The sequence below is a fragment of the Cottoperca gobio genome, chromosome 24 (assembly GCF_900634415.1).
Source record: "Cottoperca gobio chromosome 24, fCotGob3.1, whole genome shotgun sequence".
Lineage (NCBI taxonomy): Eukaryota > Metazoa > Chordata > Actinopteri > Perciformes > Bovichtidae > Cottoperca > Cottoperca gobio.
In genome coordinates, this window is record NC_041378.1 from 1,413,318 (window position 1) to 1,429,418 (window position 16,101).

Genomic DNA, 16,101 nt, shown 5'->3' on the forward strand with positions numbered 1-16,101 from the left:
GCAGAAATTGTATGCAATGACAAATAGTATATTTAAGCAATAGCTGACGCCGTAGTATATGGTCATTATATCACAGTTAAGGGGCGTGGTACAACCCTCTTAACTGTGATGTAATGACCATATATCACGGTCTGAAGTGAGCTATTGCTTTTATAAAACGGTTACCAAGTGGGGCAATATGAAAGGAAAATACACACTCCAATTTAAATTGTTTTTATTATTAAATAATGATGTTATGAAATAGTCCCCCCGTTGCCTTCTGCACAAAACATAGTGCGAGGTGGTTGCTATGCAACAACACTAACAGCTAGCGCGGTGTTCTGTTCGTTTCGTTTTTTTTCCATTTGGTCTACCTGCTCTTCACGTAGCTCTGCATGTCGTCTTTTAGGGGCTTTCTTCTCTGGAGATAGGCACTGATCGATCCATTCCTCCAGAGTACAAAGCTTTACTATGTAAATAAGATCAGAGTTCCATTCGTTCGGTTGCTTTTATTATAAATAATATCAGCGTGAAATGACAATAATCAAACATGTACTATACAGGCTGAAACACAGACGTGTTTACAGTTCAATCTGGTTCCGTAAGTTTGTTTCTTAACGGACGTAATTTAACAGCTGTAACGGTTGTAGTTTTTTCTCAGACGCGGAGGGATACTGACTTGTTGTGAAAAGTACAATTCTACAATTCTACCCGTGATATACGCTCATTATACCACGGCTAAGAACCAATCAGATTGCTTGATTTGACATGTCCATTTTCTAAACACAGTATACTAGCCTACATAACTGTACACAATTAGTCTTGTTGTGGAAAAGTTAACATGAATTTGTTTTCAAATCTCCTTGTGCTACAAAATCAAACAAAGGAAACTAAATGTTGACTGTGATGGATTTTCTATCTCAAGCTCTTTGACACGTCCGTCTGTTCTTCCTTTCAGGTGTCCGGTGCCGGGCTGTGATGGACAGGGTCATGTGACAGGGAAGTACGCCTCCCACCGCAGCGCGTCAGGCTGCCCCTTGGCAGCAAAGAGGCAGAAGGACAGCTACGTCAACGGCTCGCAGTTTGTCTGGAAATCTGGAAAGACGGACGGCATGAGCTGCCCGACCCCCGGCTGTGACGGCTCGGGACATGTCAGCGGGAGCTTCCTGACCCATCGGAGGTGGGCGTGGCTCTGTGTCATTCTGTTTCAACTGTAACACAGAAATATGTTATTGTGACTGTTCTATTGGAAAATGCTTATCCAGATGTTATGCAAATCATAATGCATGTAGATTAATTTCCTTCCTTACAGTGTTTCAATTGATTAATTAAATGATAATCAGCTAGCACAGACTTGCAAGTTTGCAGCAGATTTATAAAACTTTGCAGTCAAGCTTTCGTCAATGTGCGTGTGTTTGTGTTTTATTCCAGCCTCTCCGGTTGTCCCCGTGCCACCTCCGCCATGAAGAAGGCCAGGATGAGCGGCGTGGAGATGCTGACAATCAAGCAAAGAGCAAGCAAAGGTCAGAGACAAACCTCAACCCAAGACAGAGAACAAGAAAAAGAAAACATATCAGAATCTGATCAAAATGTTCTTTTTGGTGTCAGGCATCGAAAATGATGAAGAAATCAAACAGCTGGATGAAGAAATCAAAGATCTGAACGAGTCCAACAATCAAGTGGAGTCCGACATGATAAAACTGAGGACACAAGTAAGACGGCTTACTGTAGTATAAATACATTAAGTTTGTGGGTTAATGTGTGGAACATTTGTGAAGAGAGTTTTACTGCAGCACACAGAAACAACACTTTGCAGACGATGCACCCTTTTACAAGGAAGAACTTAAAGATCACCAAACCAACAAAAAGCTCAACCGTCAGCCAGGAATTTATTCAACACAGGTTTATATTAAAGACAATTTACTCCTGATTTCCCTTTTGTTGTTTACTTCCTGACCTGTCAGTTTCCAATGATTTCCTCCCTGTTGACCGTTTGCAGTGTTCAATCTGATCTATAATATTGTAGCTGTAGTGTTTTACTACTTAATAATAATAATAATAATAATAATACATTTTATTTAGAAGCGCCTTTCAGGACACCCAAGGTCGCCATGCCCACTTGAGCCCAACTGATTCTACTTTGCTGTTTTTTTATTGGTGTTAAGCTGCTTTCAATGATTCTCAACACCTGCACAGATGTTTCACATTAAAAGACTTTCAGTAGCATTTAAGGCAAAACGGGTAGAAGCAACTTGAATTAATTAGTAAATGAAAACCGTATTCTGTTATAAACAGAAATGCAGAGCAGAAGAGTGATGACATTAAATTAGAAACTTACTTTTATGAGCCATTATTACGATAACTTTCTGCAGCACTAAAGTAAAAAACATTTGGATGAAAAGAGTAATGTCTGCAACCAGACTCCAAAAAAACCCACAGATTTATTTAAATGGACAACATTTCAATCCCCGGCTAACCTTCAAATGCTGCACATGATACAAACATACCCCCCCCCAACAAAGTGACAGCTGCTGATGATTTGCTCGCCCTGCAGATCACCACTATGGAGACGAGCCTGAAGTCCATCGAGGAGGAGAACAAGGCGATCGAGCAGCAGAACGACTCGCTGCTGCACGAGCTGGCCAACCTCAGCCAGTCGCTCATCAACAGCTTAGCTAACATCCAGCTTCCACACATGGTGAGCAACAAGTTGACTTCACCTTCAGGTGAACGGTGTGTTGAGAATAAACTTTCACAGGAGGCTTCAAACGTTTACAAGCTTAGAAAGTAATATGTTCTTGTATCTCGACTCATCAGCTTTGACATTCATTTCAATCAAATGATCTCAAATGTGCAGTTATCACCCGGCAGATAAATTAACTTATGTCAGTATAAAGAAACTCTTACAGTACATTAAATAACGTTTTTATTTTGGTAGGTAATAGGTCAGTAACCTCCCTTCACAATAAGAGCTCATTGATCATCTGTGTAGTAGTTGGGTCGTCTTTATGGAAAGGTAGCGGCTTCTCTCCTCCACTAAACAAACAGCGAGTCCTTCAGGCTGTAATGTAGGTAAAAGTAGTTTTGCTAGGGAAATCTTAAATTTGGCCATTTTTGTAGAAATGTTGTGACGATTCGTTGCACATTTGTTAATTTCGGAAGGATCTAAATTTGTCTTTAATATTTAATTGTTCTGTAAAAAAACAAATGAAATACAAGCAGACAGACGACTACAGAAATAAGATCCGTTTCAATCCACAGTAAATGTTTTCTCGATGATCGAAACATTACAGAATATTGTCAGATCTTTTGCTCTTACATTGTAGAAAATACAGTTTTTATGACTTAATAACAGACAAAATGATTTGTTAACATTGAGACAGAATTAGAAACTTGATATAAAAGATGCTTTATTTAATTGTGTTGATTTATCTGAGGGAGTTTTTGCAACTTCTGTCCGTTGTTTCATATTTAATGTGCTCGATATGTTTCCTGCTTTATCTCAAACGATGACTCTTTGTGGGACAGTGAAGTTGCATCTGACCAGCTAACATCTGCTCATGATTGTAATCCAGGGAAATGTTAAAGTCGTCTTCTCTGTAACGACACTCAGGTTTTTTCCTCATCTGCTTCTTTCTGTTCGCCACCTTCTTCTTCTCTCCCCAGCAGTCCATGCTGTGCTTCTTCTGTGCTTTACAACGCCTCACAGAGTGTCACATAAAGACACGTCTCTTTTTCGCTTTGAGTGAAGCGCTCATGGCTGTTTGACGTCATGTTGTCTCAGTGAGAAAGAAGACTGGGGCTAATTGGATAATCTCTGTACGCAGTATGAACCGAGTTACTTCTAGTCGTGTAGCCTCATATCACACTGCAAGAAACATGTCCGTCTTAACAAGGAATTAGATCTTCATCCCTCCTGACACCCGCTCTGAATCCTGCTAAACTACACATACAGTTCGTCTGCAGATAATCCCTCCATTTTCCTCAAATGAGTTGATTTGTGTTGGACAGAGTGTTTCCTGGAAACTAATTCTACCATTTGGAGTGCAGACATTTCCTAACTGAACCCAAGGCTCCAGTCACACTGCAGGGCTTTAGTGTAACTGCAGCATATAAGTTAATAATGGGAAACGACCAAATCAAAAATGACAAAAAAGGTCAAATCCATTTTTGTTTCAGTACAAAGAATTCTTGTTTTGTATTTTGTTTTAAAGAATCAGAATTGGGGAAACTTTCCGCCACAGTGTGAACAGAGCCGGAGGGGAAATGACTTGCTGAGGCGGACGTGTTTTTATTTCTCGGTGTAGCTTATGAAGCCATGTGCCGCACCATGTGTGTAGCGGGCTAATAGACTTCTCTGTACACCCTCTCCTGTAGAGACCGCTGCCACAGAAAGAGGCCCCAGTAAAACATAACTGCTGTTTACAGATGCCTCCCAGAGTAAGACATCCATTTATCCTTTATCCAATTATCCTTCTCTTCTGCACTGTCATCCCTTCCTTCCTTTAGCTCCTTTAGCTCCTTTAGCGTCTGCACATCACAACTATCCATTGATCCTTTAGTATATAAGAGTGTAACACCTGGTTCCCCAGTAACTAATCTACCGGTGGACAATTCCAGATAAAAAAACATCTGATGTGCTTTGATTTTTCCAAACAACAAAACACATAAATCCTATTTGAGTAGCTAAAACTGTCTAAGAAATAATCAAAACTTAATAAAATGAGACACAAAAAAATTGTGAAGCAATCGACAGGAAATATGAATTTAAAAGGTCAAGTTACATTTATGCAAATATTAGTTCTAGATCCACAAAGCTGGAGGCCGAGCTGCTCTGGAGTCAGAAACCATCTGATTGGTTGAGTTAAACTGCAGTTGACTGCAAAGCTATTGGGTGAAAGTTAACTGGCAACATATGTTAATAAGAAAGAAAGAAAGATTTATAACATTGCGGATGACCTTTTTGAAGTATCACAAACATGTATGAATACATTTGTACATGCATTGGTAACTAATATTGGCATTGGACGTTAATCTTGAGGAGTGGAATCGTCTACTATCGACGTAACTTCTTGAGATAATGAGCTGAGAAAGCACATACAGGCTAAAGGGAACTGGGCCTTAAATCGAGCCCTGCGGGACGCCACATTTAACACTGACTGTGCTCGTCCAAAGAAACGGAAATCGTGACCTTTCCAGTAGAACTTGATCAAATTAGAATTTGTTTTGGAAACACCAATGCTTGTTTGCTTTGCACACTGGGGTTGAACTCAAACAATAAGAACATAAAACCAAAGCTGCTCTGAGAAATATCTTAACCACCAAAACTTCCCGTTGGCTAAGTTAAGTTGTGTCTCCTTCATCTGCCCATTAACCTCCCATTAGTTTCTAACATCCTGATTTTGTCTCCATATGCTAAACATTAACCATCGATCCACTAGCTAACCATCCTCTCCTGTGTTTGCATGGTTTGGAGTTGCTTTTCGTAAACAGGCTGAAGTATAAATATTAATCAAGATTTAAATGTAATAAGAAAGATTATTATTTAAGTATATTAGTGAGTTTTTGTAAGCGAGCCATGCTTCCCTGATGGTGTTCCCTTCCTCCCTCCCTCGCTCCCTTCCTCCCTACCTCCCTTCCTCCATCCCTTGCTCCCTTCCTTCCTCCCGTCCTCCCTTCTTCCCCCCTCCCTTTCTCCCTTTCCCCCTCCCTCCCTTCTTCCCTCCCTCCCTTCCTCCCTCTTCCCTTCCCCCTACCTCCCTTCCTCCCTTCCTCCCTCCCAACCTCCCTTACTCCCTTCCTCCCTCCATCCCTCCCTTCCTCCATCCCTTCCTCCCTTCCTCCCTTCATCCTTTCCTCCCTTCCTCCCTACCTCCCTTCCTCCATCCCTTCCTCCCTTCCTCCATCCCTTCCTCCCTTCCTCCCTTCCTCCATCCCTTCCTCCCTTCCTCCCTTCCTCCTTTCCTCCCTTCCTCCCTACCTCCCTTCCTCCATCCCTTCCTCCCTTCCTCCATCCCTTCCTCCCTTCCTCCCTTTCCCCCACAATGTTTAACAGAACAAATACTGATGCTGTTGAAAAACAGAAACTCTAATGCGTCTGATTGTTTGTTTCTTCATGGGTTTCTCTTCCCTCACAGGAGCCAATGAATGAACAGAACTTTGACACTTATGTGAGTACATTGACAGACATGTACACTCACCAGGACCAGTACCAGAGCCCGGAGAACAAGGCGCTGCTGGAGAACATCAAACAGGCCGTTCAGGGTATCCAGGTTTAGCCCTGGCTGAGGCCAAAATAACAAATGCAAAGCAAAAACAACAACAAAAAAAGAGTTAAAAGAGGGTAATGGGTTGTTTTTGCTGCTGTAATCTACCATAGTTCTTTTAATTCTTCTGCTGTTATGCTCTCAACTCCATGGGTATCTCTTTTTTTATTATTTTGATTGTCGTTGCCTTGCTTTGAAAAACAATTACCAACGTTTTAAACGAACATTCACGTTTTGTACATTTTCATATGACCTAATATAATGTGATGTACTGTTTATAGCTGCTAATGTATGCACATTCTAGTGTATATGTATTTATTGTAAGCTTGAATCATTTCTTAGTTTAATGCGATACATCAAAAAACTGGGCGTCACGGGTTTAACGGGGAGCGGAGCGGCGAGGGGGAACCTGAAGAGCAATCATTTCCGAAAGGCTTTTCTCACGAGCTGTAAAGCTGGAGGTTTGGATGTAATTCATTCATTTTTGTAATGTTTGGAAGTGGACACTAATATTACTGTAAATCTTTGGCTAAAATTAGGAGAAGAACCAATGCTATAAGCAAGAAGATTTCAAACATCATGACACGGAAACTTACTGGTGCAAATCCCATCATCCCCTTCGGAGTTGTTTCGTTTCAAACTGTTCTGTCGCTTTTCTTTGTTCGTGCGGAGAACGAAGCCGAAAGACCAATGGCTACAGAAAATGTAGGAGACAATCTGCCATTCTGAATTTCTTTTAATCATCAACCTTGAACTAGCTAATAGGACAATGTGTCAGCAATATTGGTATGATAATATAAAATCGTTTGTTTAGATATGGGATGCAATCTATATGAAAAAATGTTTGGGTATATGCAATTTCTTATGAATATAACTAGCAAAGAGCTGATAGATCTTTTTACTAACTATAAATGTATTGCGTTTTGTATAACCTTTTACTACAATCATGTTTTAGGAATCTGACGCGGGTGAAAGGACTTTGGTTCTGTCATGTTCGACTTTGCACAGGGACACCTTTGTTTCCATGTTTTGATGTTTTTATTGTCGATTAAGAGGCACTTGGCAGGCGGAAGGATTTGTAGATATGATTTTTCTATCTAAAGGCCGACAGCTCCACTGGACTTACAGGGTCAAACGTCCCCATCCCTCATTGTATATTGCACTCGTTCTGTAGAAAACGTCTTTCCGACCATGCATCTTATTGTGTGAGCCGCAATGGGACATGAAGGAAGATGAGAAGATGAAGAGAAAGTAGAGCCAGCAGTCGGAACGCGACGTCTGCGCACTGAATTTACCGACTGAGTATTTGATCTGAATCGGCCTTACGATGACAGTTGGTCTGAAATCACAGTACTGATGGAAAATGTTTTCTGAACACCGTCGATCATGCATGCACTTTATTGGAGTATGTCAAAGTATTATCACGTGGTAAATGAAGCAAAAACTGTACAGCGAGTTTGTGGAAACTGTGACTTCGACAAGACTTTGTGCTGGTGGTTCCTGTTTGAAAGCAACTTGGAACAAATTTCACTGAGTTGATTTGTTATTTAAAGGAAAACTCCCCGTCCGGTGTCTGAGAGCAGAAGGAACCACAGCGTTTGAAACATCCTCAGTGTTGGAAATGCTCCATTTGTACCCACGTACAACATAGTGTTGCGAATGACAATTTTAAAACATGAATGCATGGTTGCATTTTAAATATGAGAAATGTTTCTCTTTGTACAAATAGAGTCACAACATGCAAGAGTTATCTCGTGGGGAGACTGTCGGCTGAATACAAGAGCAAAAGATGAACAGATATGTTAACAAATATTTTAGTCAAAGGAGCACGTGTGTGTGTGTGACGAAGGGAACTGCAACTCCCAATGTGCATTGTGGGGATAAACATCCAATCACAGAGCTTAGAATTCTGCTTTGTGCGATCGTCCTTCAGGAAGAACGGAAACTAAAAGATTATTCTTTTTGTAAACTGCAGCTCAAATGCTCCGTCTGGTTCAGTGTCGTACCTCGACCTCAACTCTAAACTCTAAAATGAGCTGTTTGAGATTTCCTACATTTCCCAGAATGCCTTGCAATAGAGAAAGAGATTAAACTTTTTTGGTAAATGAGGATAAAATGAAATAAAATACGTCGAGAACATTTGTTGAGTGGTCATGAAAACGTGGGTTTGAATTACGCACTTTCTCTCACTTATAACCACAAAGTTTGGATTTCTGTTTCCTAATGTAAAGACATTAAAGTAGAAACTCAATTTGTAACTTCAACCGAATCAAAACCATCTCATTGGTGACTGAGGGACTAATCCCTAAAAGGTGACGTTTAATACTTTTCAGAAACATAAACACCAAACTGCTAACGGGGAGTTTTCCTTTAAAGATGCTTCTTTTTTGGACTTTTACTGCAAAGCCTCATTCCCTGACTTCACATCTCTGTCCAAAGCTTTGTGTCTGCAGCTTCCTGCCAGTAAACTTCTGCATTAGATAGACTGGCAGCTTGTATTTTTTATTTAGTGGGTTATTCTTACTGATAACAAAGGAAATGGGAGTTAAAGCACAATTCTGCCACTTAAAGACAAGTCAATAGACTAGATATTGTAATATCAGATGTAAAAGCTAAACTGTAACTATTTACATAGAGAATCTCAACACTAACATGTGACATGCTAGAATGCAAAAGAAATCCATATGAATATTTGTGAAATCATCAGTTTATGAAAATGTTAGTTTCTTTTCAGCGGTGCATTGATAAGGGGTTTTTATACAACATTCATTTTCTCTCCTTTTGCCCCTTTTTCTGTGACACTCGCAAACTTTCAACAACAGTTTTCTTACCACATGGCATGGGTTTTGTTGATATTTTAATTTGACTTGTGAAGTTTGTACAATTTTTATCATGCTGGTGTTGGCATCTCTTGCTCTGAATAAATCTTGTGTTGCAACACTGAATACAAGCTGTTTGTGTTTTCAATTTGAAACTGATATTAAGAAAAGTCAGTAATGAACAGCATGTTGGGAATACATCTATTTAAAGGATCAGAAGGGTTAAAAACAAATGTCTTCCTGCGAGGTAGCCGTTAGTTTCAATTCATTAAAATGTGCTTTTGTTGCTTAAATCCTGCTGCAGATAAATAATAACTCATCACAGTAAACATTCACAGTGGTGGAATGCAACTAAACACTTTAAGTGCAACTTTTAAGTTTCTACTTGTACTTTACTTTTTCATTTCATGCTACTTTATATTTCTACATCTATGAGGGAAATATTTGACTTTTTACTCCCCTACATTTATTTTTATAACTTTACATTTAGTTCCTCTAGTCTAATATCATGTGAGAATGAAAAAAGTCTCAAATTGAAAAAACAAAAACAAATGTTTTAGATTGTTATTTTACAAGTTGTTATTATTATTATTATTATTATTATTATTATTATTATTATTATTATTATTATTATTATTATTATTATTATTATTATTATTATTATTATTATTATTTATTGTATGTGTAATAACATCACTCTGACAGCAGGTGGCACTAAATTGCCGCGCTCTGCTATATTTTCCTGCACTGTTGTATTTCCGGTTCAAAACACACCCTTTCCGGTCTGAAACACAACAGCGAAACACGACGTAAACAAACCGGACAGGCGTTGTATTGTGGCAGTTGTTGACGATTAGTAACGGGGCTCGGGTGGTCCGTTAACCCGGGTTGGTTCGGTTTAGGTGGAGGAGTAACGGTTAGCATGGTGAAGTGTGTCGTCTCTGGGTGTCCCAACCGCTCCGTGAACGCGAACCGGGGGATTTTCAACCGACCACCGAAGAGGTTCTTTATCTTCCCCAAAGACACCGCGCGGGTCAAGGTATTTAACACACATGTGATGTATGACTGCTCTCTAACGTTAATGCAGGTGAATACAGAGCTTTAGTCGTGTACCTTTTGTTTATCCCTCTTTCTACTGGCTAGCTTAATGCTAACATTACGTCACTGTGTTAGCTAACCTAACGGAACCTGTGTCACGAGACAAACACGGTGTTAGTGGCATGTTGGGCTTTAAATTACCAACAGAAACTCCAGCAATGATCAAAATGGTAACTCTCCGTGAGAATTAACGGGAAATGAAGGGAACTAAAAGTAAGATGTACGGGTTATTTGCTCAGTATTTACCATGTTTTATGTAAATGTTCACTTAATCCCATCTAAATACCTGCCTGATTCACTATTCACTATGAAATGTGCTATATCAATATATTAGCTTTGCCAGGTGGAAACAAACGTATCATTCCATATCATAATCATCTTATAGAAATAAAAGAATCAACAATTTAGTTGAGTTGAACTCATTTAATATTATATTGAACTTTAGTTAAACAAACATTGCCTCTGACCCCGCCCTCCAAAATAAAAGACTCGTTTTAACATCCAATCTGAAGTCATATTTCATTGGATCGCTCGTTCACTATAACATATTTGTATATTAAAATGTCCAGTACAGTAACACTGATGACTTTGTTCAGGTATGGCTGGCGGCGCTGAGGGAGACGGAGAAGCAGGACTCGACAGAGCAGCATTTAATCTGTGAAGACCACTTCCTGCCCGAGGACATCTCCCCCAACGGGGTCAAAAGTGACGCCATCCCCATCATGCCCCCCTGCCTGGACGGGCCCCTGGGCGTGATTAGCCCCTGGGGAGCCGAGTCGTCTGAGGAAGAGGATCAGTGGGGCCCCGGTGGTGGCTGTGATGATGAGGAGGATGAAGACGACGGTCCTGCTCATGTGGATCCTCCGGCACCAGAACCTCACGCAGTGGAACCAGCGCAGCAGGTCAGAGACTTCTTGAGCTGTGAAGAGGAATCAATCAGTCGTCAAATGTTTGAAAATAGATTCTTTGATTCCAGCTTCATAAATGTGAATATTTTCTGCTTTCTTTACGGCTCTATGACCGTAAACTGTTTTTATTTTATGGACCACAAAGCAAATAAGATAATCGTTAAACATAAAGTAGACCCCTTTCTTGTCCAGAACCAGAGGAGAGACGTTTCTGCGACCATGCTTCTCCTGTCAGATCCCTCAGTAACTCTGCTTCGTAACTTTATTACATATTTATTGATTTTAAGTTCATTTTCCTTCATTTCCGATTTATCAAAAACATAAACTTAAGCAACTCCAAAAAAAGATGTTTAAATGCAAATGATAAAAGTTTAACCTGCTTTGTTTCACTTCCTTTCAGGATCCAGGTGCTCAGAACACGTCAGGGTCCAAGACGACCGGGTAAAGACACGCTCACGTTACAAACTGCAACTCTCACTTTTTATCTATTAGTTAGAATTGAATAAATAATTTGTCCTTGCTGTAATCCTCATCAGGTGTTTATGGTGGTTCCTGCACATGTGCAGAAATGACAAAGTTAACGTTAAGTTAAAAGTTTCTCTCTTTCTGTCCAGCGTCGGCCTGCATCAGAGGAAAGAGAGGAATCAGGCCAAGAGATACACGAGACAAGGTGAGACAGTCTGTCCTTCATCGGATCGTTTCGCTGTAACAACTGTTTGTACAAAATGTCAAATATATTTGAGAACGAGAGACTCTAACGGTCTGCATTAAAGTACAGAGATGTCCCAGCAATCACTGTCAGGAATACAACAGAAGAGCAACTGTATGGATTTAAAGAGCAGCCGAACAAACTGTTTTAACACAGACGCCACTTGTCATCGTGCTGAGGAGTGGGGGGTGTGCAGCTCCTCTCGCTCTGCCTGCTCTTTTCCTTTTTGTTTCTGCACCTTGTTCAAAGGGTTGAATGTGAACTAGCAGCAGGAGGAAGTGTTGCATGTTTGTCATGATACATTTATCTTTAGTCTGCAGTAGCTGCACAGCTCTGATAGTGCTACAGGAGCGCAGACATTAAACAGGAGAGAGATAGAATTACAAACAGTGACGTTGTTGTCATTTAAATCCAGATAAAACTATCAAATCAAATGTATTTATATAGCCCAATATCACAAATTATACATTTGTCTCAGTGTGCTTTACAGACAGTACATACGACACCCGTCGTATGTACTGTCCTTAGCATGACTAGGGGCTGATCCAAGGCAAGCCTGAGCCAGCCCTAACTATAAGCTTTATCAAAACAGAAAGTATCGAAATGAGGTTTTGATTTCAATGATCACTTCAAAGATCGAATCATCTACTTACAAGACAATAAGTTGTATTAATCAAACCTTATAAAGATGGAGATGTTAAATCTTCCAACCCTAACTGTGTGTCCAGATGTTTCCCTCGGGATGCTGACGCAGCGTTTCCTGGAGCTGTTGCTGGCGGCTCCGGACGGCTCGGTGGACCTGCGGCAGGTGACCACGAGCCTGCAGACCCGCCGGCGACGAGTCTACGACATCACCAACGTGCTGGAAGGAATCAGCCTCATCGAGAAGCAGTCGGCCAACAAGTTCAGGTGGATGTGAGTGAAGGAAGTCTTTGTAATGTTCTGTAATGTTCCCTTTTGTCGGATTTTAAAACCATATTCAAGTTTGATATTTTGCATTCGTGATCCTGAAGCAGCTGTTTGAGTTTGATAAATAATATTTTGGGTGTTAAACCTTTTTAACGTGAACATATGTCTTCAGCATGTCTCTCTGTTATTGGCCGAGAATGAACTTTAACGCTTGAGTGAAACTTTCTCCTGTGCTCCGACTCGCCTGCTCAGAGGCAGCAGCTCCATCTTCAGCTTCCTGTGGAAGAACCAGCAGAAGTTCCAGAGAGAGTTGGACAACCTGAAGATGGTGGAGGACACGCTGGACACGCTCATCAAGAGCTGCGCTCAGCAGCTGTTCGACATGACGGACGACACGGACAACGCTGCATATCCTTCAGATATCAGGAAACAGAACTCGTCTCCTCATCAAGTAGTCGATCCACAGAAAAATAATCACCAACTGTTTTGATTTTGTTGAATCGTTAAAGTAATCTTTCATGCAGAAATGTCTTTAAATGCTGTTTTCAGCCTCAAATATGGAAACTTCCTGCGTTCTGCTTCATATCAACATTATGATGAGACGTCATTGTCGTGTTTACAGCTTGTGCTGATGCATCACTTCCTCCTCTTCAGCGCATTCCTCCTGCTGCCAACAACTTTACATTCTGTGTCTCATTATGCATTATGATCAGCCTCCTGTTGTAACAGTGAGCCTGCAACACGCTGCTGTGGGAGTACATGTTGATCATTCTTTAACGGTTCCTGCACGTCTGCCTACGTGACCCACGAGGACGTCGTGCGGCTCAGAACCTTCCAGGAGCAGACGGTGCTCGTCGTCAAAGCTCCGGAGGAAACCAAACTGGAGGTTCCTGCACCCACAGAGGTGAGAGAGAGACCGCTTCCATTACGATCTGCGCCTTCATCTACCTCAGAAGAGCAAGGGAAGTGTGTGTGTTTCCTTTTCAAGACGTGTGTGTGTGTGTGTGTGTGTGTGTGTGTGTGTGTGTGTGTGTGTGTGTGTGTGTGTGTGTGTGTGTGTGTGTGTGTGTGTGTGTGTGTGTGTGTGTGTGTGTGTGTGTGTGTGTGTGTGTGTGTGTGTGTGTGTGTGTGTGTGTGTGTGTGTGTGTGTGTGTGTGTGTGTGTGTGTGTGTGGACGCAGGACAACATTCAGGTCCATCTGACGGGGGGGAAGGGTCCCATCATGGTGCTGACCTGTGATGTTGGGGCTGGAGACGCGTCTGCAGAGGAGAGCAGCTGCTTCTTAACGCTGGAGGAAAGCCGGATAGAGACGGCGGCGCTGCACACAGGTGACACGACACGGACACGACACGTGACACACGACACGTGACACTGAGGGGGAACACCAGACTGCAGGTTTCAAACATACTCAGAACAACAAGAAGACATATGGAGAAGATTGGCAGATATTATTTCCCATAAGATAATTAAAACTCTTAAATGATCTTCCACATGCTGCAGGTGCAGACACTGAACACATCTGTGAGGCGCTAAACTCAGCTGATATATGTTTTATTTACTTTATGTTGCAGAATCCTCGAGTCCACAGAGCGCTGTGCAGAGCGCATAGCCTGCAGCGGACCACCAGGGGGCGCCAGCTGCCCGCACAGACACCAGAACATCGTCTGCAGGTACCTGAAGGGTCGGAGTGAAACACCGTTCATGCTGGAAACTCAGAGATCACAACCGGCCGAGCTCACATGTGGTACAATATTTAAATACTCGACTGAAACATACAAAAAAAATCATAAAATCCAAACTGATCCGACGCAAAACAAAGACGTTTCCACACGGAAGTCACTACTTAAAGTTTCATTTGCAACGCAGCAAAGATTTTCTTTTTTAATTCAACCCTTCATGATGTTGGCCTCGTTCAGAAGAAGGAAATCATGTTCTGGAGGAAGAGGAGGAGGAGGAGGAGGAGGAGGACGACGACAGTTCGACCGGGACGTTTGCGGCTATATTGCGGAGAGGAGTGAATGAGCTCATCTGCAGACGCACAGCTGCCTGATGCAGATGCTTTGTTTTATACGTTTCCATCATGTCCTACAGGACGTTTGCTGTTTAATATTTGACTTTATCTGTTACATGTTTGTCTTTGAATTTTATTTGTGTTTCATCTTGATTTGAACTTTCTAATGTAGAAAAACACCTCAAAGATTCAATAAAGAAAAACGACTCATGAAACTGTGACGTTGTTTTTTATTTACTGTCGGCAGCTTTTATAACAACAACTGTGGTAGAAAGTTTGGCTGGTTTGACCTTTGACCTCTCTCTGGCTGAACCCGCCAGGAATACTCTGCAGGTACGTTTGTTTTAATGGAGGAACAAACTTGCCTCTAGAACCACTTTGTTTAAATACGTCAGAATGTTGAGTAATTGAACAAACGGAGGGACTGAAGAGGTTTCAGTGTTCTGCCTCCAATGAGTTAGAATACCTGATGGGGAAAAAATAACATTAAGTCCTGATCACAAGGGCGATGCCACGGGATCGACGTCACCTGTCAAACAAGAACAACTTTATTATTCTTTGTGTTGGGGCATCAGAAACCTGAGTGCCATTATAAATCCCAGATAAACTCAGTTCAGCGTGGACAGCAGCTTTAAGTATCATAACATCACTGACATATCTGACAACCTGTATGTCTGTCGTCCTGTCTCACACACAAAATAGTCTCTTCCTATATTTGTGTGTGTGTGTGTGTGTCTGCTCAGATCCTGTTTCAGTGCTACCACAACATCCAAACCTCGAGCTGAAACCCTGCAGCCAAACTGGCCGAATCTTCCCGGAGTCTCTCCTCCATCACATTGTCAGAGAGCGCAGAGAGAGCGCAGAGAGAGCACACAGAGCAGAGAACACAGAGCACAGAGAGCACAGGGAATACAGAGCGCACAGAGAACACAGAGCGCAGAGAGAGCACACAGAGCAGAGAACACAGAGCGCAGAGAGAGCACACAGAGCAGAGAACACAGAGCGCAGAGAGCACAGGGAATACAGAGCGCAGAGAGAGCACACAGAGCAGAGAACACAGAGCGCAGAGAGCGCACACAGAGCAGAGAACACGGCGCAGAGAACACAGAGCGCACAGAGCAGAGAACACAGAGCGCAGAGAGCAGAGAACACAGAGCAGAGAACACAGAGCAGAGAGAGCACACAGAGCAGAGAACACAGAGCGCAGAGAGAGCACACAGAGCAGAGAACACGGCGCAGAGAACACAGAGCGCACAGAGCAGAGAACACAGAGCGCACAGAGCAGAGAACACAGAGCGCAGAGAGCAGAGAACACAGAGCAGAGAACACAGAGCAGAGAGAGCGCAGAGAGAGCGCAGAGCACTCTCATACTTTAGATTTAAATGAAGCAGCTCCGGCGCAC

The 16,101-nt window shown here is 41.9% G+C and overlaps 2 protein-coding genes across 8 annotated transcripts in view; both read left to right on the top strand.

Moving 5' to 3' along the window:
* myt1la (myelin transcription factor 1-like, a) overlaps positions 1-9,190 on the top strand; it is a 67,041-nt gene extending 57,851 nt beyond the window's left edge. Inside the window, exons 20-25 of one of the 5 annotated variants that reach the window (XM_029425290.1) lie at positions 938-1,165; positions 1,411-1,502; positions 1,588-1,691; positions 2,534-2,677; positions 4,357-4,419; positions 6,117-9,190. In XM_029425290.1, the coding sequence (XP_029281150.1) occupies positions 938-1,165; positions 1,411-1,502; positions 1,588-1,691; positions 2,534-2,677; positions 4,357-4,419; positions 6,117-6,257 (772 nt within the window). In that variant the 3' untranslated portion in view covers positions 6,258-9,190. The remainder of the gene's footprint in view (positions 1-937; positions 1,166-1,410; positions 1,503-1,587; positions 1,692-2,533; positions 2,678-4,356; positions 4,420-6,116) is intronic. The other 4 variants (XM_029425291.1, XM_029425292.1, XM_029425294.1 and 1 more) reach the window with 4 other exon arrangements.
* Positions 9,191-9,828: 638 nt separating this feature from the next.
* e2f6 (E2F transcription factor 6) lies at positions 9,829-14,914 on the top strand. 3 transcript variants are annotated; one of them, XM_029462590.1, is made up of 9 exons: positions 9,829-10,103; positions 10,759-11,148; positions 11,471-11,511; positions 11,685-11,740; positions 12,508-12,688; positions 12,941-13,096; positions 13,478-13,592; positions 13,869-14,016; positions 14,260-14,914. In XM_029462590.1, exons 1-9 carry the CDS (start codon positions 9,987-9,989, stop codon positions 14,295-14,297), a joined length of 1,242 nt encoding a protein of 413 aa, XP_029318450.1. In that variant the 5' UTR covers positions 9,829-9,986; the 3' UTR covers positions 14,298-14,914. The 3 variants fall into 3 exon arrangements, with proteins under 3 accessions (XP_029318450.1, XP_029318449.1, XP_029318451.1); XM_029462589.1 differs by having other exon boundaries at positions 9,830-10,103; positions 12,508-12,694; XM_029462591.1 differs by having other exon boundaries at positions 9,830-10,103; positions 10,759-11,064; positions 12,508-12,694.
* Positions 14,915-16,101: the final 1,187 nt, after the last annotated feature.